This window comes from Bos indicus, chromosome 23 (assembly GCF_029378745.1).
Source record: "Bos indicus isolate NIAB-ARS_2022 breed Sahiwal x Tharparkar chromosome 23, NIAB-ARS_B.indTharparkar_mat_pri_1.0, whole genome shotgun sequence".
Lineage (NCBI taxonomy): Eukaryota > Metazoa > Chordata > Mammalia > Artiodactyla > Bovidae > Bos > Bos indicus.
In genome coordinates this window covers 32,876,997-32,902,224 of record NC_091782.1, presented here as the reverse complement: position 1 = coordinate 32,902,224, position 25,228 = coordinate 32,876,997, and the positions used below count along the sequence as shown (strand labels likewise).

Here is a 25,228-nt window from a genome sequence, read left to right as displayed (position 1 = left end):
GCGCTGCAGTCCATGGCGTCCCTAGGAGTCGGACATGACTGAGCGACTTCACTTTCACTTTTCACTTTCATTCATTGGAGAAGGAAATGGCAACCCACTCCAGTGTTCTTGCCTGGAGAATCCCAGGGACGGGACAGCCTGGTGGGCTGCTGTCTATGGGGTCGCACAGAGTCGGACACAACTGAAACAACCTAGTAGCAGCAGGACTGCAGCCACCAGGCTCCTCTATCCATGGGGATTCTCTAAGCAGGAATACTGGAGTGGGTTGCCAGGCCCTCCTCCAGGGAACTTCCAAACCCAGGGATTGAACTCAGCTTTCCTGCACTGTAGGCAAAAAAACTTCCTTGGATTAGGAAAATAAAGTTCTCAGAATTGCAAATAAATAAACAAAATTAGCTTACATTTACAATTAGTAAAATTAGACCTTATTCTAAATGAATATATTTGTTATATTTTTAATAATCACAAAGTAACTAAAAATAACTTAGTTATAGAATTTCCTGTAAATCATTTTCTACCAGTATAAAATCAAACCTAATATATGAAATTGCTGAATCAATTAATCCTTCATTAAGATAAATTAAAAGCTATTTCAATTTTATTTTTCTTCTATATTCTCAGAATTCATCAAATTTCACTGACTTTGATGCTGAAATGCATATTTGCTTCTGGATATTTGATAAATTATTTATTTGGACCTTTAGCAGTGAATTTATCTTCAATGAGGAAAGTACTATCTTATGTTTACAATATAATCTATTAGCATTTTGCTTCCATTTACTCATTTAATGATACTTATTTCTCATAAGAAAGAGAATGGAAATTAGAACTTGATATATCCGATTTATTTCTCATATCCACATTATTCTATGGCAAAAGTACATGATATTACAGCAATGTTTTAAGGAGAAACATAATAAATGTATGTTTCAATTGTATTTTCTAAATGTGTAATGTATTATAGAAGAAGACAAGGGAGAAAAAGAGATAGAAGCACAATTAAATACCTATAACATGAATGAATCACTCAATAATCCAAAGAACCAACTGATATGTAAGCACATGTAACCCTCAATACTTTGATGACTCCTAAAGGTGATATTGACTCTTTGCGACACCATGAACCACAGCATGCCATGCCTCTCTGTCCATCACCATCTCCTGGAGTTCACTCAAACTCATGTCCATCGAGTTGGTGATGTCATCCAGCCACCTCATCCTCTGTCGTCCCCTTCTCCTCCTGCCCCCAATCCCTCCAAGCATCAGGGTCTTTTCCAATGAGTCAACTCTTCGCATGAGGTGGCCAAAGTATTGGAGTTTCAGCTTCAGCATCAGTCCTTCCAATGAACACCCAGAACTGATCTCCTTTAGGATGGACTGGTTGGATCTCCTTGCAGTCCAAGGGACTCTCAAGAGTCTTCTCCAACACCACAGTTCAAAAGCATCAATTATTCGGCACTCAGCTTTCTTTGTTGTCCAACTCTCACATCCATACATGACCACTGGAAAAACCATAGCCTTGACTAGATGGACCTTTGTTGGCAAAGTAATATCTCTGCTTTTGAATATGCTATCTAGGTTGGTCATAACTTTCCTTCCAAGGAGTAAGTGTCTTTTAATTTCATGGCTGCATTCACCATCTGCAGTGATTTTGGAGCCCCCAAAAATAAAGTCTGACACTGTTTCCCCATCTATTTCCCATGAAGTGACAGGACCTGATGCCATGATCTTAGTTTTCTGAATGTTGAACTTTAAGCCAACTTTGTCACTCTCCTCTTTCACTTTCATCAAGAGGCTTTTAGTTCCTCTTCACTTTCTGCCATAAGGGTGGTGTCATCTGCATATCTGAGGTTATTGATATTTCTCCTAGCCATCTTGATTCCAGCTTGTGCTTCTTCAGCGTTTCTCGTGATGTACTCTGCATGTAAGTTACATAAGCAAGGTGATGATATACAGCCTTGACGTACTCCTTTTCCTATTTGGAACCAGTCTGTTGTTCCATGTCCAGTTCTAACTGTTGCTTTCTGACCTGCATATAGGTTTCTCAAGAGGCAGGTCAGGTGGTCTGATATTCCCATCTCTTGAAGAATCTTCCACAGTTTATTGTGATCCACACAGTCAAAGGCTTTGGGATAGTCGATAAAGCAGAAACAGATGTTTTTCTGGAAGTCTCTTGCTTTTTCGATGATCCAACGGATGTTGGCAATTTTATCTTTGGTTCCTCTGCATTTTCTAAAACCAGCTTGAGCATCTGGACTGAGCGACTGAACTGAACTGAACTGAAAGGTGATATGGTAAATATACAGTGTAGTAATCCAATACTTATGGTAGAGATAATGTTCCCTCAAGAAGACTAAAATGCAATGAAGCTATTGTGAAAGAAACATGTGTATGAAACAAAAAAATCATTGGAAATCATTAAAGATATGCTATTTTAATCTCTAGGCTATGTTTTGGGGTTTATGAGAATACTGAAAATATTAATAAATGGGGAGAATATGAAAAATATTTCAAGGAAGGAAAATTAATGAATGCCTATGATTTGATCTATGAAGGAAATAAAAAAGGATGTTTCTAATGAGGAGGAAAATATGAGTAGAGAATGGAAGGACTTCCCTGCTGGCTCAGATGGTAAAGAATCCTCCTGCAATGTGGGAGACCTGGGTTTGATGCGTGGGTTGGGAAGGGATGCCCTGCAGGAGGGCATGGCAACCCACTCCAGTATTCTTGCCTGGAGAATCCCCATGGGCAGAGGAGCCTGGCAGACTGCAGTCCATAGGGTCACATGACTCTGTGACTAAGCACAGAGAATGGAAAATCTGAGTTTAATTCTAGAATATAAATCATTGTGGTTTTTAATATTATGTTGACATGAGTGTGGTATTGAAAAATTTAAACTAGGGTTGTGAACTTCATATCCAAATTTAAAGTTGTTATATTTCAGGGTTTTGGTAAATTTCTTCTAATTATATAAAAAAAGGTGTGTGTGTGCATATGGTATTACCAGAGAAATGATTGCTGGCTTTTTTCATATTCTTAGAAAGGTCGGCTGCTGCTGCTAAGTCACATCAGTCATGTCTAAGTTACACCAACTTATACAAACATAAAAATAAAGTTGAAAATATTGAGATTATATAGTTTCTGGTGAACTGGAAGACTAATTTTGGATACTTGTTCAATAAATAGGTTTAGGCAAAAAAAGACTAATGTAACTTGCCATCAATAAACTTTTATTTGTGGGAGGTAATCAAAATAGTTGTGGCTCAGCTGGTAAAGAATCTGCCTGCAATGCAAGAGACCTGGATTCAATTTCTGGGTTGGGAAGATCCTGGGTTGAATCCCTGGGTTGGGAAGATCCCCTGGAGAAGGGAAAAGCTACCCACTCCAGTATTCTGGCCTAGAGAATTCCATGGACTCTATAGTGTAGAGGGTTGCAAAGAGTTGGACATGACTGAGAGACTTTCACTTCACAATCAAAATATTTCTCTGAGGAATGATGAAAACAGGACAAGTTGAAGAGAAGTTAGTAAGCTGCATAAACACTAAACATTTACAAAGCTTATCAGCATATTCCTCGTGTTAAGTAACAAAATTCAATCAAATGAATTTTAAAGATTTAGTTGGCTGTACTGAATGATTCATGAATCAGGTAGATCCCACTGAGCAAATAAAAAATGCCTCTGCCTAGCTGTAGAAAGAAAAAAATTTTAAGGCATAAAAGGGGCAAAATGACAACAAGAAACACCCCAAACCCAAAGGGAATTATAGCAAACAATGCATTGTTTCAGGCAAGGTTGCCCTTAGTGCTAACCAAATAACTCCAGGTTGTCTGAGTAAAAGTTACATTCTTGGTGGATTGAGATGGCAATTATGTTAGGTATTCAAGTCTTTGTACAGTTACATGGACTTAGTATAACTGACTCCATTTGGGGCCTATTTTTTCTTTTTAATGTTTATTTCCTGATTGAGAAGACTCTTGCCACTAACCTTTTAAAGGCCTCCTTTACCTCTTTGTTTCTAAGTGCATATATCAGGGGATTCAGCATGGGTGCAACAATTCCATAAAAGAGGGAAACCATCTTTCCCCGGTCCTTGGAGCTGGGTGAAGGTGGCTGCATGTACATGGAGATGGCTGTACCATAAAAAAGTGACACCACAAGTAGATGGGAGCCACAAGTTCCAAACGCTTTTTGTCTGCCTTCAGCAGATTGGATCCTCAACACTGCTCGGGCAATAAAAGCATATGATATAACAATAAGTGTAAAGGGTACTAGATGGAATAGCATACTTAGAAAGAAGAGTTCAGCCTCATTTGCTGTGGTGTCAACACATGACAATTTGAACAGAGCAGGGACTTCACAGAGAAAGTGATCTAGTACAAAGGGGCCACAGAGTGGCAGTTGGAGAGCCAGGATAGAAAACCACATTGCGTTGCTGAAACCAGTAATCCAGGATGCAGCTGCCAACTGGAGGCAGAGCCTTTGGTGCATGATGACTGAGTAATGGAGAGGCCGACAAATAGCTACAAACCTATCAAAGCACATGACGGGCAGCAGAACACATTCAGTGGCCCCCAAAGCCAGAAATATGAACAGCTGGGCCACACAGCCACCATAACTAATTACCTTCCTGGTGCTGTGCAAATTTACCAGCAATTGTGGAACTGTACTTGTGGTGTAGCAAAGATCTAGAAGTGATAGATTGGTAAGAAAGAAATACATGGGAGTCTGGAGTCTGGAGTCCAGGCGTGACACTAGAATAATGGTCAGATTCCCAAAGATAGTGACCATGTAAGATATGAAGAAGACCACAAAGAGTGGAAACTCTAGCCATGGTCGATCTGAGAAGCCTAAGAGAATGAACTCCAGGGGGATGCTCTCATTTACTGCAATCATGATCAGTGTTTCAGTTCTTCATTTCCTGAAACATGAAAATTCAGGAGGTCAATGAACATGTATTTATTGACTATTTCAATTATTTATAATCACTTTCATACCTGTTTGAAGACAGTAACAGAAATGATGTTGCTTGTAACATGAAAAATATGTAATTATCTAAATATTTCTAAAATTCAGTCTATCTCTGTATCAGCACTTCAAAAAAAAAAAAAAGCCAAAATTTTAAAAGAAAACACCTGATTTAAACAGTTCCAATAAAGTTTGTTCTTTGATTTTTGTTTTCCTGTCATTTGGTTAATTTTTGTTTGTAATACTTGCCACCTAGATAGCAATTAGGAAGTTTCAGTTACAATTCCTGCTATATTACTTTTTCCTTTTAATTTCTCCTCAGTGCCAAGGAGATTACTGTATCATCTGAAACAAAATTATTTAAACCACCCCCAAAACTATGTTGTAGATTGATTCTAGCAAGCTATCAGACACATTTCAAAGGAGCATGCTTTTTGCCTTCTAGGACATCATAGAATCAAAATAAAATGATACAGAATTTGGAGCCAGACAAGCCTGGATTCAAGGCTCTTCTGTGTTAAGTCATGAATTACATCATCCAGGCAATATTTCTTATGTTCTCTGAACTTCAGGTTCCCCATCAATAAAACGAATCTAGCAATGTCTTTCTGGTATGGTGGTGTTAACATGAGAGAAAGAAACTATAGTGATCCAAGACCTCTGAAATGTTCTGAGAGGAAAACTGCTTATTAGTTTTAGAACTCTTTTTTTTTTCTTTTTTCTTTTATTTATTTTAATTGGAGGCTAATTACAATATTGTGGTGGTTTTTGCCATACATTGACATGAATCAGCCATGGGTGTACATGTGTTCCCCATCCTGACCCTCCCTTTCACCTCCCTTCCCATCCCATCCCTCAGGGTCATCCCAGTGCACCAGCCTTGAGCACCCTGTCTCATGCATCGAACCTGGACCAGCGATCTATTTCACATATGATAATATACATGTTTCAATGCTATTCTCACAAATCATCCCACCCTCACCTTCTCCCACAAAGTCCAAAAGTCTGTTCTTTACATCTGTGTCTCTTTTGCTGTCTTGCATATAGGGTCATCATTACCATCTTTCTAAATTCTATATATATGTGTTAATATATTGTATTGGTGTTTTTCTTTCTCTAGTGTGTTAGGGTTACCAATGGAAAATGACTCTTTGAGTTAAAAAGTTGCCTTCTCAATCCCTCCACTTCTCCAAAACCATCAACCTCAACAATAGAGGTAATAGTGATTATCTGATGTAAATTTAAAATCTGATCTTTAGTGTAAATTGCCTGGCATAGTGCCACACAGCAATGTGAATTGACCTATCATAGTGATGCAGGAACTCTGGGCTTTTTAGCACAGAGGCTGTTCAGAGATGATGCTATTAAAGTGCTGCACTCAATATGCCAGCAAATTTGGAAAACTCAGCAGTGGCCACAGGACTGGAAAATGTCAGTTTTCATTCCAATCTCAAGTAAGGGCATGCCAAACAATGTTCAAACTACCATACAATTGCACTCATCTCACACACTAAGAAAGTAATATTCAAAATTCCCCAAACCAGGCTTCAAAAGTACGTGAACCATGAGACTCCCGACGTTCAAGCTGGATTTAGAAAAGGCAGAAGAACCAGAGATCAAATTGCCAGCATCTGTTGGATCATAGAAAAAGCAAGCAAATTCCAGAAAACCATCTACTTCTGCTTTATCGATTATACCAAAGCCTTTGACTGTGTAGATCACAACCAACTGTGGAAAATTCTTCAAGAGATGGGAATACCAGATCACCTTACCTGCCTCCTGAGAAATTTGTATGTAGGTCAAGAAGCAACCGCTGCTGCTGCTGCTAAGTCGCTTCAGTCGTGTCCGACTCTGTGCGACCCCATAGACGGCAGTCCACGAGGCTCCCCTGTCCCTGGGATTCTCCAGGCAAGAACACTGGACTGGGTTGCCATTGCCTTCTCCCAAGAAGCAACAGTTAGAGCCAAACACAGAATAACAGACTAGTTCCATATTGGGAAAGGAGTACCTCAAGGCTGTATATTGTCATCATGCTTATTTAACTTATATGCAGAGTACATCATGCAAAATGCTGGGCTGGATGAAGCACAAGTGGGAATTAAGATTGCCAGGAGAAATATGGAAATATGGAATTGCCAGGAAAAATAACCTCAGATATGCAGATGACACCACCCTTATAGAAGAAAATGAAGAGGAACTAAAGAGCCTCTTGATGAAAGTGAAAGAGGAGAGTGAAAAATCTGACTTAAAACTCAGCATTCAGAAAACTAAGATCATGGCATTGGTCCTATCACTTGATGGCAAATAGATGGGTAAACAATGGAAACAGTGAGAGACTTTATTTTCTTGGGCTCCAAAATCACTGTAGATGGTGACTGCAGCCATAAAATTAAAATATGCTTGCTCTTTGGAAGAAAAGCAATGACCAACCTAGACAGCACATTAATAGCACAGATATTACTTTGATGACAAAGGTTCATTTAGTCAGTTCAGTTCAGTTCAGTCGCTCAGTCATGTCCAATTCTTTGTGACCCCATGAACCACAGCAGGCCAGGCCTCCCTGTCCATCACCAACTCCCGGAGTTTACTCAAACTCATGTCCTTTGAGTCGGTGATGCCATCCATCCATCTCATCCTCTGTCATCCCCTTCTTTTCCTGCCCTCAATCTTTCCCAGCATCAGAGTCTTTTCAAATGAGTCAGCTCTTCGCATCAGGTGGCCCAAGTATTGGAGTTTCAGCTTCAACATCAGTCCTTCCAAAGAACACCCAGGACTGATCTCCTTTAGGATGAACTGGTTGGATCTCCTCGCAGCCCAAGGGACTCTCAAGAGTCTTCTCCAACACAATTCAAAAGCATAAATTCTTCTGCACTCAGCTTTCTTTATAGTCCAACTCTCACATCCATACATGACTACTGGAAAAACCATAGCCTTGACTAGATGGACCTTTGTTGACAAAGTAATGTTGCTGCTTTTTAATATTCTGTCTAGGTAGTCATAACTTTCATTCCAAGCAGTAAGCATCTTTTAGCTTCATGGCTGTAATCACCATCTGCAGTGATTTTGGAGCCCCAAAAAATAAAGTCAGCCACCGTTTCCACTGTTTCCCCATCTATTTGCCATGAAGTAATGGGACCAGATGCCATGATCTTAGTTTTCTAAATGTTGAGCTTTAAGCCAACTTTTGTACTCTCCTCTTTCACTTTCATCAACAGGCTTTCTAGTTCTTCTTCACTTTCTGCCATAAGGGTGATGGCATCTGCATATCTGAGATTATTGATATTTCTCCCGGCAATTTTGATTTCAGCTTGTGCTTCTTCCAGCCCAGCATTTTTCATGGTGACAATATACAGCCTTGATGCAATCCTTTTCCTATTTGGAACCAGTCTGTTGTTCCATGTCCAGTTCTAACTGTTGCTTCCTGACCTGCATACAGGTTTCTCACGAGGCAGGTCAGGTGGTCTGGTAGTCCCATCTCTTTCATTTAGTCAAAGCTATGGTTTTTCCAGTAGTCATGTATGGATGTGAGAATTTGACTTTAAAGAAAGCTGAGCACCAAAGAACTGATGCTTTTGAACTATGGTGCTAGAGAAGACTCTTGAGAGTCCCTTGGACTACAAGGAGATCAAACCAGTCCATCCTAAAGGAAATCAGTCCTGAATATTCATTGAAAGGACTGATGCTGAAGCTGAAACTTCAGTACTTTGGCCACATGATTCAAAGAACTGACATATTGGAAAAAACCCTGAAGCTGGGAAATACTGAGGGCAGGAGGAGAAGGGGATGACAGAGAATGAGATGGTTGGATGGCATCACTGACTTGATGGACATGAGTTTGAGCAAGCTCTGGGAGTTGGTGATGGAAAGGGAAGCCTGTCATGCTGCAGTCCACGGGATTTCAAAGAATTGGACACGACTGAGCAACTGAACTGAACTGTTCAGAGTCCTTAGTTTGCTGGAGGTACTAATACAGTTGTTCCTCCAAATTTACAAGGGATTGATTCCAGGTCCCCTGTGGATGCCAAATTCCAAGGATGCTGAAATCCCTTATATAAAATGGCATAGTGTTTGCATATAACATATACACACCCTCTTATATACTTTAAATCATCTCTAGGTTACTTCTATCTTCCCAGGTGGTACTAATGGTAAAGAACATGCCAGGAGATGTAAGAGACATAATTTCGATCCCTAGGTTGGGAAAATCCCATGGAGAAGGGCATGGCAACCTTGCCTGGAGAATCCCATGGACCCATGGAAGTCTGGTGGCCTGCAGCCCACAAGGTCACACAGAATTGGACACAACTGAAGTGACTTAGCTCGCACACATTAGGTTACTTATAAGACCTAATATAATGCACATACTATATAAATAGTTGGGCAGCAAATATAAGTTTTGCTTTTTGGAATTTTATAGAATTTTTTTTCCAAATATTTTCCATCCTCAGATGCAGAACCAACAGATAAGAAGGGGCAATGGTATAAGCCAAAGCCACCAGTACAAAGTTTATTCATCCCAAATTGTCTACCTTGTTAACACTACCTTAAAGTGTTTTTACTATTATTTTGTTGATATAATGATGTGAATTTAATTATAGGAATGTAAGTCTTGAATTATTATTCAATATGTATTTTAACTTAGCTCACTTATTCTACAGCTCTCAGTACAGTATTAATGAAAGCTTTTGCTATGCCTGTTGCTATATAGCTGTCAATAAAATGAGGTCTGAGATATAGATATAAATATCAATGTGAAAAAAATGCTCAAATCTTCAAGAGAAAAGACAAGTTTCTTATCATTTATTTAGCATTCATCCAATATAATAGTACATTGTCAGTATTCACATCTATAAAAGTTACCTATAAGTATACAGAGGCATTAAAGTTGTAACTCTGCAGAGTAGCAAAGGGGAGAGTGTAAATCAGACTTTAGTATTTAACCTTACTCTTGCTCATTCTACTTTTAATAAACAAGTATTATAATACCTAATACCTATCTTAATAAAAATTATTAGGTATTATATAGTAACTTTAAATGTCTTACTTGTACTCTGCATTTTACTATAAGGATCAGTATTGCTTTAGACTTTAATACCATAAGAAAATAAATCTGATATAAATATAGTCTTTATCTCTTAGTAGATCCTTGATTAAAGATCTGAATTACAGCTCTACATGGAGATTTTCTAAAGGCTGGAGTATGGGAGCATTGAGGACCTGTTGGCAAAAAAAAAAAAAGTTGCCACGGATTATAAGAATTTTGAAAAGCAGGACAAATGTGTACCTAAGGATATTTCAATTTATACCACCTAGTTAAATATATCACCTGCTTTCCTGTACATCAGTGACATTGCAACTACTTCATGACAGAGATTCAGGAATTCATAATGAGCAGGTCCAACAAAGTCTTAAAAACTTTTTTAAAGCTTTTCCTATGGAAAGAGTTTCCAGATAAGAAAGAAAAACAAAATTTGTAGTTCCCATCTTGCCACTAAGCCACAACTGGGCAAGATAACAGCTTTGGGAAGCAATTTAATCTTCTGAAACACTGGAATTTTCTGGTTTTCATTTATATTTGTGTTTTCTCAAGAAATTACCATGCCTCTGTGAATGTATAAAGTTCTAAATACTTCTTGCTGGAGCATAAGAATAAATAATAGTAATTTTTTTCACACAACATTGTAAGTTAGCTTGGAACAGAGAGGGAAGTTTTGTTTGCATTTCACAAGAAATTGATTTGGGCAGAAATTTGAATTAGGAAGTTCAAAGAGTTCATTTTCCCAAGTTAGTACATACGTAGCAGACTGAAGGTTAGAATGCAAGACTCTTCTACACTAAAATTTTAACTTTCAGTAGAGATAATAAATATATGCAAAGTAGTGTTTAAAATAAGAGGCTGAGTCAAATTTTTCTAAAATATAATGCTAAAACAGTCCATAAGCTGAGTGCTCAGAATATCCAAATTTCAATATGTTTTACAGAATCATTTTTAGAAAAGTGTTCTACATACCTTCATTTTAAGCACTGGCAATAGGATGGTTTGTGTGTCTGTATGTATCCAAGAACCTTTGAATTCTAATAGCACTAATTAGAAGCATGTGGAGTTAACAGCCTCTTCATAAACTATTCAGTTATAAAACGGATATGATTAAGTTTGTTCAATCCTTTGTTGCAGTTTTTAAGTGGCAAATTATGAGCTCTCCATTCTGGATTAACTCAGAAAATAGAATAGGAATAAAATCTTGCAATCAGAATAGATTTTTCTAGCATCACATTGCAAAGTCTTATGGTAGTAACTGCTATTTTCAGAATTTTCCTCACCAGATTTGCCAAATACATGAGGATAGGAAACTTTCTCTGTTAATGTTGGTGAGTGCTCTGGCTTAAGGGAGGGCAGCAATTCTCCTGTGTTTAATGGTAATTGACCATGATATCTAATGGGAAGAGACAGGGAGGAGCTAGCTCTCCATGAAGTGGCATTTCATTTTTAGCTTAGATTTACTCCACAATACCCTTTCTCTAGAGACTGTCTCAACTTTTTCCAAGACAAAAAAGAGTGATGATAGAGATTAAAATACTTTATCAAATAATGTTTGGATTTTTAGCTATCAAACTGGAAGTTAGGGGGTTTTTTGTAAGCTAAGCTAGTGAAGCCACATGGAAAAGAAAACTGAAATTCTATCTGAGGTCAGTTTCTATATAGGAAAATAGACTTCTGTTTAATTTACCATAGAAGTATTTTTATTACCTTGATTTACATAAAGCAGTTTTATTTATTATATCCAAATATTTCTGTCATTTTTTTCATAGATTCTTGCTTAGTGTCCAGCATTTCTAGACTTAGTTAAGAAGCTCTCCTTTGGTTTAATCTAGTTTCCTATTTGGGGTTGGGGCAAGATTTTAAAAATGATTCATATTTTTCTAAAGTCTCTTCTATCCAGGATTTATGGCTTATGAGGTTCCAAAACAATTTTTCATGTGAGTAGACACATGAAAAACATATCTATAATTATGAAAAAAGCTAGTATCTACAAAATAAAGTTTTTACGAAGTCTAATAAAAAATACAAATAACACAGTAGAAAAATGTCAAATAATACGAACATACAACTCAGAATAGCAACTCTGTATGAGATTTTATATTTTCAAATAATCAGAGAAATATATTAATTATGATAATCACTTATTAGATTGAAATAAAAATGTAACCAGCAGTAACTCTCAGTCCTAACTTTGCTGAAGGAAAATGGCTACTCTCAGAAATTCTGGGTAGAAATTCAAAGTGTCACTAGATTTTTAGAAATAAATAGGACAGTTAATATCCATCAGCCTAGCAATATCATTCATGGAAATTTATCCTATGGATTAAATTATCACTATATAAAGACACAGGAACAAGGAGTTTTATTGTAGCAATGTTCGAAACAGCCAAAGATGGAGAAAAACTTACTCCCTCGAAGAAGAATTGACTGAATAGTAATCTACACCAGTGATTTCCCAGCAATATTACTGAGTGAGAAAATAAAGATGCAAGAAAAATTGGATGACATAATATTTAAAAAATAAAAATTATTTTGGCTGTGCTGGGTCTTTGTTGCTGCCGCAAGCTTTTCTCTAGTTGGGGACAACAGGGGCTACTCTCTTTTGCGGTGCACGGGCTTCTCACTACGGTGACTTCTCTTGTTGTAGAGCACGGGTTCTAGAGCACAGGCTTCACTAGTGGTAGGGTGGACTCAGGAGTTGAGGCTCTGGGGCTTTAGAGTAGAGGCTCAGTAGTTGTGGTGCATGGGCTTAGTGGCTCTGCAGCATGTGGGATCCTCCCGGATCAGGGATCCAACCCATGTCTCCTGCATTGGCAGGCGATTTCTTTATCACTGAGCCTCCAGGGAAGTCCTCAGCAGAATCTTAAGTATATAAAAAATGACTGAAATGCTCTAAATATGATTTTAGGTATTGTATGTCTATATAGGATTATACGAGAATGAAGAAACTAAGGACACTTATTAGATGCTTCACATGGACAATCCATAGGGAATAGAGGCTGATATCTGTGGAAGAAGGAAAGCTCATCAAGTAAACAAGAAAAGGAAAAAAATTAAGATTTAATCTCCCCAAAAAATGTGTAATAACTCAGGACTTCACAAACCAGTAACAGAGCTCACCTCTGAGTGGGCATGAGGGTGTAATTAGTCAGGGGAAAAATGCTCCTTTTAATGTGAAAATTCCTTTTTTGTTTTCACAAGTTCTTATAATTAGTAATTTAAAGGAAATAGTAGTTTAAAAAGAAAATAGAAGACCAAACAAATTAGAAAATATGAATATAGACAAGTCTTTAGTTTGCTGAATAGATGAAGATAAATAATCCCGCAAATTTCAGTAGTCTTAAAGTAAAAAATTAAAAATAATGCCCAGTTAACAAGGACCTGGAAATAGGAAAGGATCTGCAGAGTTTAATAATAATAGCAATAATGTCTCATTGGTGCTCACTAACCTCAACAACACCCTATAAAATAGCAACACTTTTATCTTCTTTTTGTGATATGGAAACCGAAACATAGAGGTTAAACTTTTTTAAAATTCAGAGTATTTTAGAAAACTGGAGATATACTATGAAGTGTTATAAAATTCAAATTTTATCAAATCCTTTGACTGAATGTATAGATTTTCTTTCCAATTTAAAAAAATTGACATACAGCACTTATTTTCAAATGTTATACCACTCTATTCCTGTGATAAACCCCAAATGTTGACAATATGTTATACTTTCTATGTAACACTAAATTAAATTTACTAATAACTGTTTAGGATTTTTGTATGTATTTTAATGAGCTATCTATCTGTAATTTTCCTTTCTTGTAATGTCCTTGTCACAGACATTGTTATCCAAATTATTGTGAACTTATAAAATGAGCCATAAAACTGTATCAGTTATCTATTTTCAGAATAACTGTGTAAGAAATAACCACAAAATCCCAGGGCATACAAAAATAGCAAGACAGAAAATGGTCTGATAATCTGATTAATAAGCATTTATTGAGCTGTATTCTCATGGCTTTTAATTTAAAATCACAATGAGAATAAACATACACATATATACACACACATACACAAGCATATGTATAATATTTATTTCTCTTGGAGGATGTTTAAACACCATAGCTAAGAGATAAACAAATGTCCACAATGAATGAATCTTGATGTTCATTTATACTTGCTCTGTGTAAGAGATCAGTCTATGAAGATGAAGCACAGTTTAGTGAAAGGAAGAATCTATAGAGAATGAAAATGAAACATTTCTATTTTATTACAGAGAATATTCTGTTATTCCTAGGAGATGGCGGGACAGTTAGAATACAGTTGATTATTCCTACTTCATATGTAAATAAGTAAACTTTTTAAACTACATTATAAATTAAGTAAAAGGTGATTCTGGACCATAGTAATGTAATTAAGGACACAGTGACCTTTTCCCTTTGAGATATGACACTCAACATTTATAATCTATAACAATGATTCTAAATTTTCTAGAGAAGAGTGCTATGAAAATTGTTCCTTGTGGGGGAAAAAAGGGAAAATTTGAAAAGTATTAAGTGAGAATTCCATAGGGAGCTTCCAAAATTGATATATTCATAGAGATTTATACTCTGTGTCTTGATTTCTTGCCTCCACTTCAAGATATTATTCACTCTAGAGTAATGCATATCTAAATAGTGTAGAGATGATGTAGAAAGTTAATTTTTATCATTGTTCAATAGGGAATGATTTTAAAAGGACATTTCATCTATATCCCTGAGTCATGAAGAACTCTTGGAGAAGGGCATGGCAACCTACTCCTGTATTTTTGCCTGGAGAATCCTATGGACAGAGGAGCCTGGCAGGCTGCAGTACATTGGGTTGCACAAAGCTGGACATGACTGAAGTGACATAGCATGCACGCAACATATAGTATATTTTTATGGCAGTAGGACACATACTAAAAGTTGTTTTTAGTGAGAGACATGAGAAATGCTAAATCAGGAATATTTATATTCAGTACATGGGCAGCATTAATAATGTCCTTAGTAAACATCATCACAGCTTAGCATCACCTTTCACTTAGTTTATAAATTAGGTACAATCAATTATATTCCATATTTTCTACCTTCTTGTGGGAATAATAAAAAATAAACCTAAAATTCATTCTTATAAGCCCTAATTAATCTAAAATAAAAACTAATCTATTTGGACAAAGTATAAGAGTTAGTGCTCAAAATAGGAAATTTTTCACTTTATATCTAAAAACGATATGTTATGAGAAAAAATTATTAGATATTTGGTATTTTTTCTCTAGATCAGTCTAAGGTTTCTTAAATATTTTTGGGTAAGTTTAAATGAGAACTTGCTAAACCCATGCTTTATCCAGTTCTTAATGATAATACTGGCCATGCTCCCAAATTTCAGAATCCTATTCACTTGTCATGAAATTTTAACATCATATATGTTTTCCTAGGTTATGAAATGGGATTTATCTGATTGAAAACATTTCATGTCTGAAGAAACATGCTTGCCTTTAAGGGTCAAATATATTTTCCTTATAACTGGTGAGATACTACAATTATTATGTAACTGAAACATTCAACATACAGAAAACACTCAACCATAAATATCCCAACAGTTCCCCACAGTTCATCTTATTGTGACATTTGGCACTATAAAAGCACATTTGAACTTTCTAGGAATTTTTCTTCACTAACTCTACGTTCATTCTTTTCACATATATTGAGGACCTGAAAGTGAAAATAAAGTCACTCAGTCTTGTTTGACTCTTTATGACCCTATGGACTGTAGCCTGCCAGGCTCCTCTTGGAATAGGCAAGAATACTGGAGTAGGTTGCCATTTTCTTCTACAGGGGATCTTTCCAACCCAGAGATCGAACTCAGGTCTCCTGCATTGCAGGCAGACTCTTTACCATCTGAGCCACCAGGGAATCCCATCAGATCAGATCAGTCTCTCAGTTGTGTCTGACTCTTTGCGACCCCATGAATCGCAGCACGCCAGGCCTCCCTGTCCATCACCAACTCCTGGAGTTCACTCAGATTCACGTCCATCGAGTCAGTGATGCCATCCAGCCATCGCATCCTCTGTCGTCCCCTTCTTCTCTTGCCCCCAATCCCTCCCAGCATCAGAGTCTTTTCCAATGAGTCAACTCTTTGCATGAGGTGGCCAAAGTACTGGGGTTTCAGCTTTAGCATCATTCCTTCCAAAGAAATCCCAGGGCTGATCTCTTTCAGAATGGACTGGTTGGATCTCCTTCCAGTCCAAGGGACTCTCAAGAGTCTTCTCCAACACTACAGTTCAAAAGCATCATTTCTTCGGCACTCAGCCTTCTTCACAGTCCAACTCTCACATCCATACATGACCACAGGAAAAACCATAGCCTTGACTAGATGAACCTTTTTTGGCAAAGTAATGTCTCTGCTTTTGAATATGCTATCTAGGTTGGTCATAACTTTCCTTTCAAGGAGTAAGCGTCTTTTAATTTCATGGCTGCAGTCACCATCTGTAGTGATTTTGGAGCCCAGAAAAATAAAGTCTGACACTGTTTCCACTGTTTCCCCATCTATTTCCCATGAAGTGAGGGAATCCCATACTGAGGACCTAATCAGTACAGATCATTGTGTGGGAAGCTGGAATAGGTACAAAATGCCTTGTGTCTACATTCATGGCTAGTATTTTGCAAATGTAGGTCACTGTCTGATCCTATATTGGAGATCTCCTAGTGATGAATCCTTGACTTAGAAGGACTTTAGAGGAATAAAAGTGATGGTCAGCTCAGGAATTCGCACTTTCTCAACCTAGCTAAACCATTGAATTCCCGCATCTCATTAAGTCCCTTCTCAGTCTGTAATGTCAGAACACTCCTTTATTTGCTAGGTCGAACAGTATATATAGAAGGTGGATCAAAAGACAGTCCCCAGATTTGATGACTTTTTACTCTACTTTTGCCTCCCCTTTCCCTAGTATCTTCTTCATGGCCTCTTTAACATCTTTGTTTCTCAGTGTGTAGATTAGGGGGTTAACACTGGGAGTGACTATTGTGTAGAAAAGAGTAAGGAATTTGCCCTGGTCCTGGGAATAAGTGTTTGCTGGCTGGAGGTACATGTATATAATCGTACCATAGAAGAGAGAGACAACAATGAGGTGGGAGCTACAGGTGTTGAAGGCTTTCTTTCGCCCGGCAGCTGACTTGATCCTTAGCACGGCTTGTGCAATATAACCATAAGAGATGAGGATGAGGATGAGTGGTGCCAGGATGATAAAGATTGCCAAGGCAAATGCCAGTGCCTCAAGGGTCATGGTATCTACACAGGCCATGCCAATTAGTGCTGGCATCTCACAGAGAAAGTGGTCCACCCGCCGGTGCCCACAGCGAGGTAGCATCAACGTCTGGGGTGCCATTATGAGAGAATTGCCAAAGCCACTCAACCATGCCACTGAAGCCAGCTGCCCACAGAGACGCGGGTGCATGATAACAGTGTAGTGCAGGGGTTTGCAGACTGCAGCATAGCGGTCATACGCCATGACAGCCAGGAGAACACACTCCACCCCGCCCAGAGCCAGGACGAAGTAGAGCTGGATGGCACAGCCCAGATAGCTGATGGTCTTATCTGCACCCCGAAGGTTGTAGAGCATCTGAGGGATGGAACCTGTGGTGAAGCACATGTCTAGGAATGAGAGGTTGGCCAGAAAGAAATACATGGGTGTGTGCAGCCGGGAATCCACAACTGAAAGCAAGATGATAGTCATGTTGCCAAGAAGAGTCAGCAGATAAAAAGTGAGGACAACCACAAAGAGGATCAGCTCTAGGTGGGGACGATCAGAGAAGCCCACCAGGATGAAGCCTTCAAAAGCACTTGTGCTGTCATTTTCCATCACCTGTGACCACATGTTACCTGGTAGGAGAAAGATGAGTATCTATGAAGGCCATAGATACGCTCCCTCAAAATGGAATGACTGGTAAAATGGTAGAACAGAAACTTCTTTGGAAATGCTGAATGCTTGACCCAGAATTTCAGTAGGTGTTAGTTAAGTCATTACTGGATCTGCAAATATATTATTTGCAAATTTTCAGGCTCTGGGCTATGAATTTTTTACCAATATTTTGCATCACTCTTTTTAGTTCTGCAGGATATAAAAAGCTACTTTCAAATGCTGGTTATTTTACAAGGGAATGAACACAAAATTATCCACCTTTAAAAAAAATTTTAAAGGAAGCATTGAGTTCTTCTAGTCGCATGTAATATATGGATGGGAATAGTGGCTTATGTCTTTGGATCAGAGAACCAGTTTGCTAATGGGTGAAATTTCATTCTGTATGTTTAATGGATAGAACTCCATGGATAAGTTCAAAATCTCTCTCCAGCTTCCTCGTAGAATGAGGATTTGATCAAGCTTATGTAAATAAAGTGCATAAGCATTTAGGCTGTGAAGTATTGGCATAATAGATCAAATTGCCCATAATACAGTTATGGTCTAAAGTTCAAAAAAATATCAGCCCAAAACAAAATAAAAACAAAACAAAAACCCATAAATGATAGGAAAGAGGCCTAGGTTATATTTCTTCCTACACAGAATCACTAACTTACCAAATTTGACTGCAACCTCAGAAATCCCATGTCCACAGTTGCTTCTCTTTCTTGGGACTTTACTTGGAAGTCCAAGTGAGATGACCAGAGTGAAAACAATGAGAAGAGAAAGATGACATTTAGGAAATCTATGAGAGGGAAAGATGGTAAGAAGGCAACAATACCCAGCAGAGGCAAGTCCAAATGAAGAGAGAATATTGATAAGTACACAATAGTTACACCACTTGAAGCCCCCAAATATCCACATGCCCCCTCCCACTCAGATAAGGAGTCAGAGAAGGAGCAGGCCAGGGGTAACTCTGATGTACGCTCTGTACAGGAAACACTTGAAGATCGGAGGATTCACATTTGAAAAGGAAGAATTTATATTGGTTTCAGAGTTGATATCAGATTCGATTCTTCCTTTTCTGCCTCACCCTATGGAGTAAAACTTTCCTTTCAAAATTCCCTGAACTAATTATCTCTAACAAGCAATGGGAGAGTATATGGTCTCAGAGGAAATATCACTTTTACTAACACACGCACACACACACACACACACACACACACACACCACACACACTACAGATTCATCCTAGAGAGAGATGGAGAGAGAGCACCAAATCTTCCCTCCTGGTTTTGTCAATACCAGTAGTTAGTGATAAGCATTAAGGCATGGAACTTGGTCACCTCATAATTCAGAATAGAACCTAGAATCAATGAAAAGATGCATAAGGATCTATATTGCATTTTTAGAGCATTTGTGCAGAGAAATACTATTCATAGCCCTTTAAAATTTTGTTGAAGATTAATTTTCTATGCAAATTTAAGGTCCATAACAATAAAGCTTAACTTGAAAAAGAGAGACTAATTTTGACATTCAAAATTAATGCACAAACTATCTGTTACAATCATAAGGTGAACAATATGAAAACTATTGCATCTCAAAAATGTTTTCTATATTTAGCTTTCAAAGACTTCTAAGGGAGATGAATCTCATGTTTCACCTCGACAGCCAGAGATTTCAGCTGGTATACATGAGATACTATGTATAAATGTGCTTTATACATTGAAAATATTGTTAGATTTTGGTAACCAATATTATTAATATCCTATGGCTGACTAACTTCAGTAACCATTTCTACAGATTTTTCTCAAGTAAAAGCAGAACATATTTGATTATTATCAGGTCAAATACTATGTTTTAAACATACAAATATTAATGTCATATAGTATAATCTTAATACCACTAGTTATATCGGTAGAGATGGAATATACTAGCTAGAAACAGTGATAGTATTATCATCTCCTTTAATTTATAAACAAATGGCATGCAATGATTGTTTTCTGTCAGCAAACACTGAAATACATAGATGAGCAATAAAAGCAAATCAACATTAATTCTGAATTCCAGCAAATTTCTTGACACAGTGGGGTGACCCATTCCCCTGAGAACTGCTTCTTTTACTTACACTAAGTGTAAGCAGCTTGTGTACCATCTCAACCTACTGTTTTCTCATGAAAAGTAGGGAGAAATACCTAGATAATTTGATGCTCTCAAGAATTTCCTTTCTGAGATAATAAGTCCTTCTGAGAAATGAAGATGAGATCCTCATGGAGCACTTAATGAAGGATGTAGAATTGTTAGCCATAGAAGAAAATTTTGAAGCAATCTTTAAATTTTTTTGCCACCTCATTCTTATCCATTTTAGTCACACCTGGCCCATCACTAACCCTGCTGCTGCTGCTGCTAAGTGGCTTCAGTCATGTCCGACTCTGTGTGACCCCATAGTCGGAAGCCCACCAGGCTCCCCCATCCTTGGGATTCTCCAGGCAAGAACACTGGAGTGGGTTGCCATTTCCTTCTCCAATGCATGAAAGTGAAAAGTGAAAGGGAAGTCGCTCAGTCGTGTCCGACTCTTCGAGACCCCATGGACTGCAGCCTAGCAGGCTCCTCCGTCCATGGGATTTTCCAGGCAAGACTACTGGAGTGAGGTGCCATTGCCTTCTCCCTAACCCATTACAAATACATTTAAACTTGTAACTGATGGAAATAATACAGTCACAGAATGTTATTTTCTGTGAAATAAAATAATACAATCCAAGCATTACAGTGATTACAAAAGATGTTTCCCAGTTGTGATATGACATCATAGAATGTTATCAGAGAAAAAGGATGAAAAGATAGAATTGGAGGCCCACAGAAAGGATGAAGAGAATGAGGAAGAAGTACTGTAACTGAAGAACCAAAGAGATTCACGATGCAGGAAATGGCAAAGGGATTTTCTTTACTTGAGGAGGCACTGTTAGTTTTTGAAGCACATGACCACAGGAATCAGAGCTGTGCTATCAATGTCAGGCTTGAGTGTAATTCCAGCTTGCCCTCCATCTCCTATCGCTGATGATCCTTCAGCTCTACCATCTCCCACCTCCTCTCCTTCCTCCAGTCAGGAACTCTTCTTGCCTGTTCACTGATGCCAGCCCCTGTATGCCAGCTGTCGTACTACACTGTACATTTCAAGGTCCTACACTGTAAGAGTAAAAATGTTTTCTTTATTTTTTGTGTTAGTTTGTTTTTAGGTATTATTTGCGTGAAAGGTATTATAAACTTATACACTACAGTACTACATAGCTGATTGTGTTAGCTGGTACCTAGGATTACTTTGTTGGGCTCACAAACATGCTCTTGGAATGGAACTTGTTTGTATGTAGGGAACTTATTGTATTTCTCTGTGCTAAAAAAGGAATCTTTCTAAAATATAAATGTTATGCTGCCAGTACTTCAGGTCCTGAAATGACTCATTGTCTAGAGAAATATACACATTTCTTAATATTAATGCTACTTCTGGACAAATTTACATTTCCAGCTCTTTCTAAAAGGGATTCTGTTTATTTTATATTCCAAATATTTTTGAACTAGTCAACATTTCCCCTAAACAACAAAAAATTGAATTATATCTGGAAAATAATTTTGAATAAATGGGAAAGAGAATAACCTTTGGAGATAGAATGGCTTAAACTCCAGATCAGAAACAATACAGGCTTAAAAACTAGAAAGCTTCATTTACTATCACTAGGGAGAAAAATTACTTTGAAGAATGTTTGTGAAAGTTAAAGAAATATTAAATATTGAATGTTGTCCCTGACAATATATAGTAGATCTTTAATAGTTGTGATTTTTCCCAACTATATGTCTTCTTATTACATTCTCTTTGATGAGGATACTTGTTCTATAAAAAATAATACTTATAGAAAAAGCAAGGGAATTTCAGAAAACATCTATTTCTGCTTCATTGACTATGCTAAAGCCTTTGACTTTGTGGATCACAACAAATTGGAAAATTCTTAAAGAGATGGGAATATCAGACCACCTTACCTGCCTCCTGAGAAACCTGTATGCAGGACAAGAAGCAACAGTTAGAAACTGGACATGGAACAACGGACTGGTTCCAAATTAATAATTTATGCTTTAGAACTGTGGTGTTGGAGAAGATTCTTGAGAGTCTCTTAGACAGCAAGGAGATCAAACTAGTCAATCCTAAAGGAAATCAACCGCGAATATTCACTGGAAGGACCCATGCTTAGGCTGAAACTCCAATACTTTGGCCATCTGATGCAAAGAGCCGACTCATTTAAAAAGATCCTGATGCTGGGAAAGTTTGAGGGCAAGAGGAGAAGGGGACGACAGAGGATCACATGGTTGGATGGCATCTCTGGCACAATGGACGTGAGTTTGAGCAAACTCTGGGAGATCGTGAAAGACAGGGAAGCCTGGTGTGCTGCAGTTCATGAGGTTGCAAAGAATTGGACAGAACTTAGCGACTGAACAACAAATATAAATTCTTACACTTTTAATTTTCTTAAGAAATACAGATTAAATATACATGTATATAGATAAATACATGTATTTTTTGTGAATTAAAGTGTAAGTTGCTCAGTCACATCCAACACTTTGCGACCCCATGGACTGGGGACCTGCCAGGCTCCTTTGTTCATGGGATTATCTAGGCAAGAACACTGGAATGGGTTTCTGTGCCCTCCTCCAGGGGATCTTCCTGACCCTGAGATCAAACCTGGGTTTCCTGCATTGCAGGCAGATTCTTTACTGTCCGAGCCACCAGGGAAGCCCCCCTATGCATTAAAAAAAAAGAAAAAAAAACTGATAATATATGTTCTTGATTTTTTTAGCTTTTTATTTTGAAATAATCTTAGACTTACAACAAAACTGCAAAAATAGTTCAGACGGTTACTGTACACCTTTCAACTATCTTCCCTTAATGCTTTTTTTTTTTTTCCTGCACTGGGTCTTCTTTGTGGTGCAAAGTCTTCTCTAGTTGTGGCACATGTTGCCCTGCAGCATGTGGGAATCTTTGCTTCCTAATCAGGGATCAAACCTGCCTCCCCTGTATTGGAAAGCAGATTCTTAACCATGGGACCACCAGAGAAGTCTCTATCTTCCCCTAATGTTGCATCTTGCATAATCATTTCCCAAAAAATGGGAAATTAACATTGATAAAAGAGTATTAGAATTTTGCAAACTGTCCCACTAATATTCTTTCATTGCTCTCGGATCCAATCCAGGAAACCACATTGCATTAGTTGTCACATCTCCTTAAGTCTCCTCTAACTTGGGGCAGTTGTTTATCCTTTCTTTGTCTTTCATGACCTGGACACTTATGAAGAGTAATAAAGTGACCATGATGTTAACTTTGATCATTTGGTTAAAGTAATTTCTACCAGGTTGCTCCATCGTGAAGTTACCATTTTCCTTTTGTAACTAAGGATTATCTTGTGGGAGAATGTGTTGAAATTATGCAAACATTTGTATCTGATCATGTTTTTACATTTATCTTGGCATTCATCAGTGATTCCTCCCTACAACAAATATTTCTATTGCATCTATTTTCTATTTCCATTACTCTTTCTCCACTTAATAATTGAAATTCTAGTAAAGACGAGCTATTACTTCTCCTTCTGTTTGTTTAATCTTTCATTAAATCATTATTTAATCAGTATAGACTTGTGAATATTTACTCTATTGTACTGGTTACAGTCCAATACTACCATTATTTTGCAGCAGAAATTGTCTTATATTTGGCCTTTAAAGCTCCTTCAAGGTGGCTCATCCTTCCAACATGTTATGTTACTTCACGAGCATTTCCTTGGGACTATAAGATATAACCTGTTCAGTCTGTGTTTTATCCTATTGTTATAATTAATTAATATCACTATTTATACTGCTGCTCAAATTGTCCAAGCTTTGGCCTTTGGGAGCTCCTTCAAGTTGATTCCCATGTTCTTTTAATGTGCCCTGAACATTACTGGCCTCTTGTTCCATCACTTCATGGCAACAAGAAGAGGGAAAAGTGGAAATGGTGATAGATTTTACTTTCTTGGGCTCCAAAATGACTGCAGACAGTGACTGCAGCAATGCTTGCTCCTTGTAGGAAAGCTAGGACAAACCTAGACAGCATATTAAAGAGCAGACATGTCACTTTGCCAAAAAAGCAATGGTTTTTCCAGTAGTCATGAACCGATATAAGAATTGGACCATGAAGAAGGCCGAGCACCAAAGAACTGGTGCTTTTGAACTGTGGTGCTGGAGAAGACTCTTGAGAGTCCCTGGACAACAAGAAGATCTAACCATTCAATCCTAAAGGAAATCAACCCTGAGTATTCATTGGGTGGACTGGTGCTGAAGCTGAAGTTCCACTACTTTGGCCACCTGATGCAAAGAGCTGACTCATTGTAAAAGACCCAGATTCTGGCAAAGATAGAAGGCAGGAGGAGAAGGGGACAACAGAGGATAAGATAGTTGGATAGCATTACTGACTCAATGGACATGAATTTGAGCAAACTCTGGGAGACAGTGGAGGACAGAGGAGCCAGGCATGCTGCAGTCCATGGGGTCGCAAAGAGTAGGATCTGACTTAGGGACTGAACAAAAACATTGCTGAACACTATTCTGTGGCATCATCAGATATTCCAAGATCATCTTGTGCTTTTGCAGTCCAAGCCCTAAAGCCAACTGTTTTACCAAGGACCCCAGGTTCCTTTTCCTGTATTAGAGAATGTATTTAGAAATCAAAATCTGGGTGCTAAGTATGCTCATTGCTATTTTATTATTCCTTCTAGGCTCTCTCAGCTAACAGAGCTTAGAAATATCTATGTATACTCATATATACATTCACACATATATTTTTATTTCTTTACATTTATTCATGTTTGTATGTTTGTGTGTGTGTATAACCACAAGTTCCTACTGATGCCTCCAATTCCAGTAAAATATCACAGAGCTTGTTCTAGCCTCCATTGTTTCCTTATTTGTAACTTTTTCTCTGACTGTGGAAAGTTGGCTCTCATGATCTGTAATTTATTTACTTACTTTGTCAGTTCTAATATACAAGCAATTTCAGAAGTTCTAACCCCTACTCCTGCCAATAACAACTTCACTAACTAAAGAACACAACTTGTGCATAGTTGTGGTTTTTTTCCACAACTTTTGTTTCACCTTAGAGTTGTCTATACTGGGCATGGGAGTCAAATGCTTTTTCAGAAAGTTAATTTAGGCTAATTTTTTTCTTCTTTACTTTCTTTAGCATGGTTATGCTGTTCATCTGTAACACTGGTGGGTTCATTTATTACCATTTGTATCTC

General features: G+C 37.8%; 2 protein-coding genes across 2 annotated transcripts; both read right to left on the bottom strand.

The window, feature by feature from the left end:
* Positions 1 to 3,953: 3,953 nt before the first annotated feature.
* Positions 3,954 to 4,895, bottom strand: LOC109576621 (olfactory receptor 2B6-like). The gene has a single exon (XM_019985281.2). It carries the CDS (start codon positions 4,893 to 4,895, stop codon positions 3,954 to 3,956), a length of 942 nt encoding a protein of 313 aa, XP_019840840.2.
* An 11,943-nt stretch (positions 4,896 to 16,838) lies between these two features.
* LOC109576728 (putative olfactory receptor 2W6) lies at positions 16,839 to 17,894 on the bottom strand. Its single transcript, XM_019985366.2, has one exon. The coding sequence runs from the start codon at positions 17,892 to 17,894 to the stop codon at positions 16,938 to 16,940; it is 957 nt and encodes a 318-aa protein (XP_019840925.2). The 3' UTR covers positions 16,839 to 16,937.
* Positions 17,895 to 25,228: the final 7,334 nt, after the last annotated feature.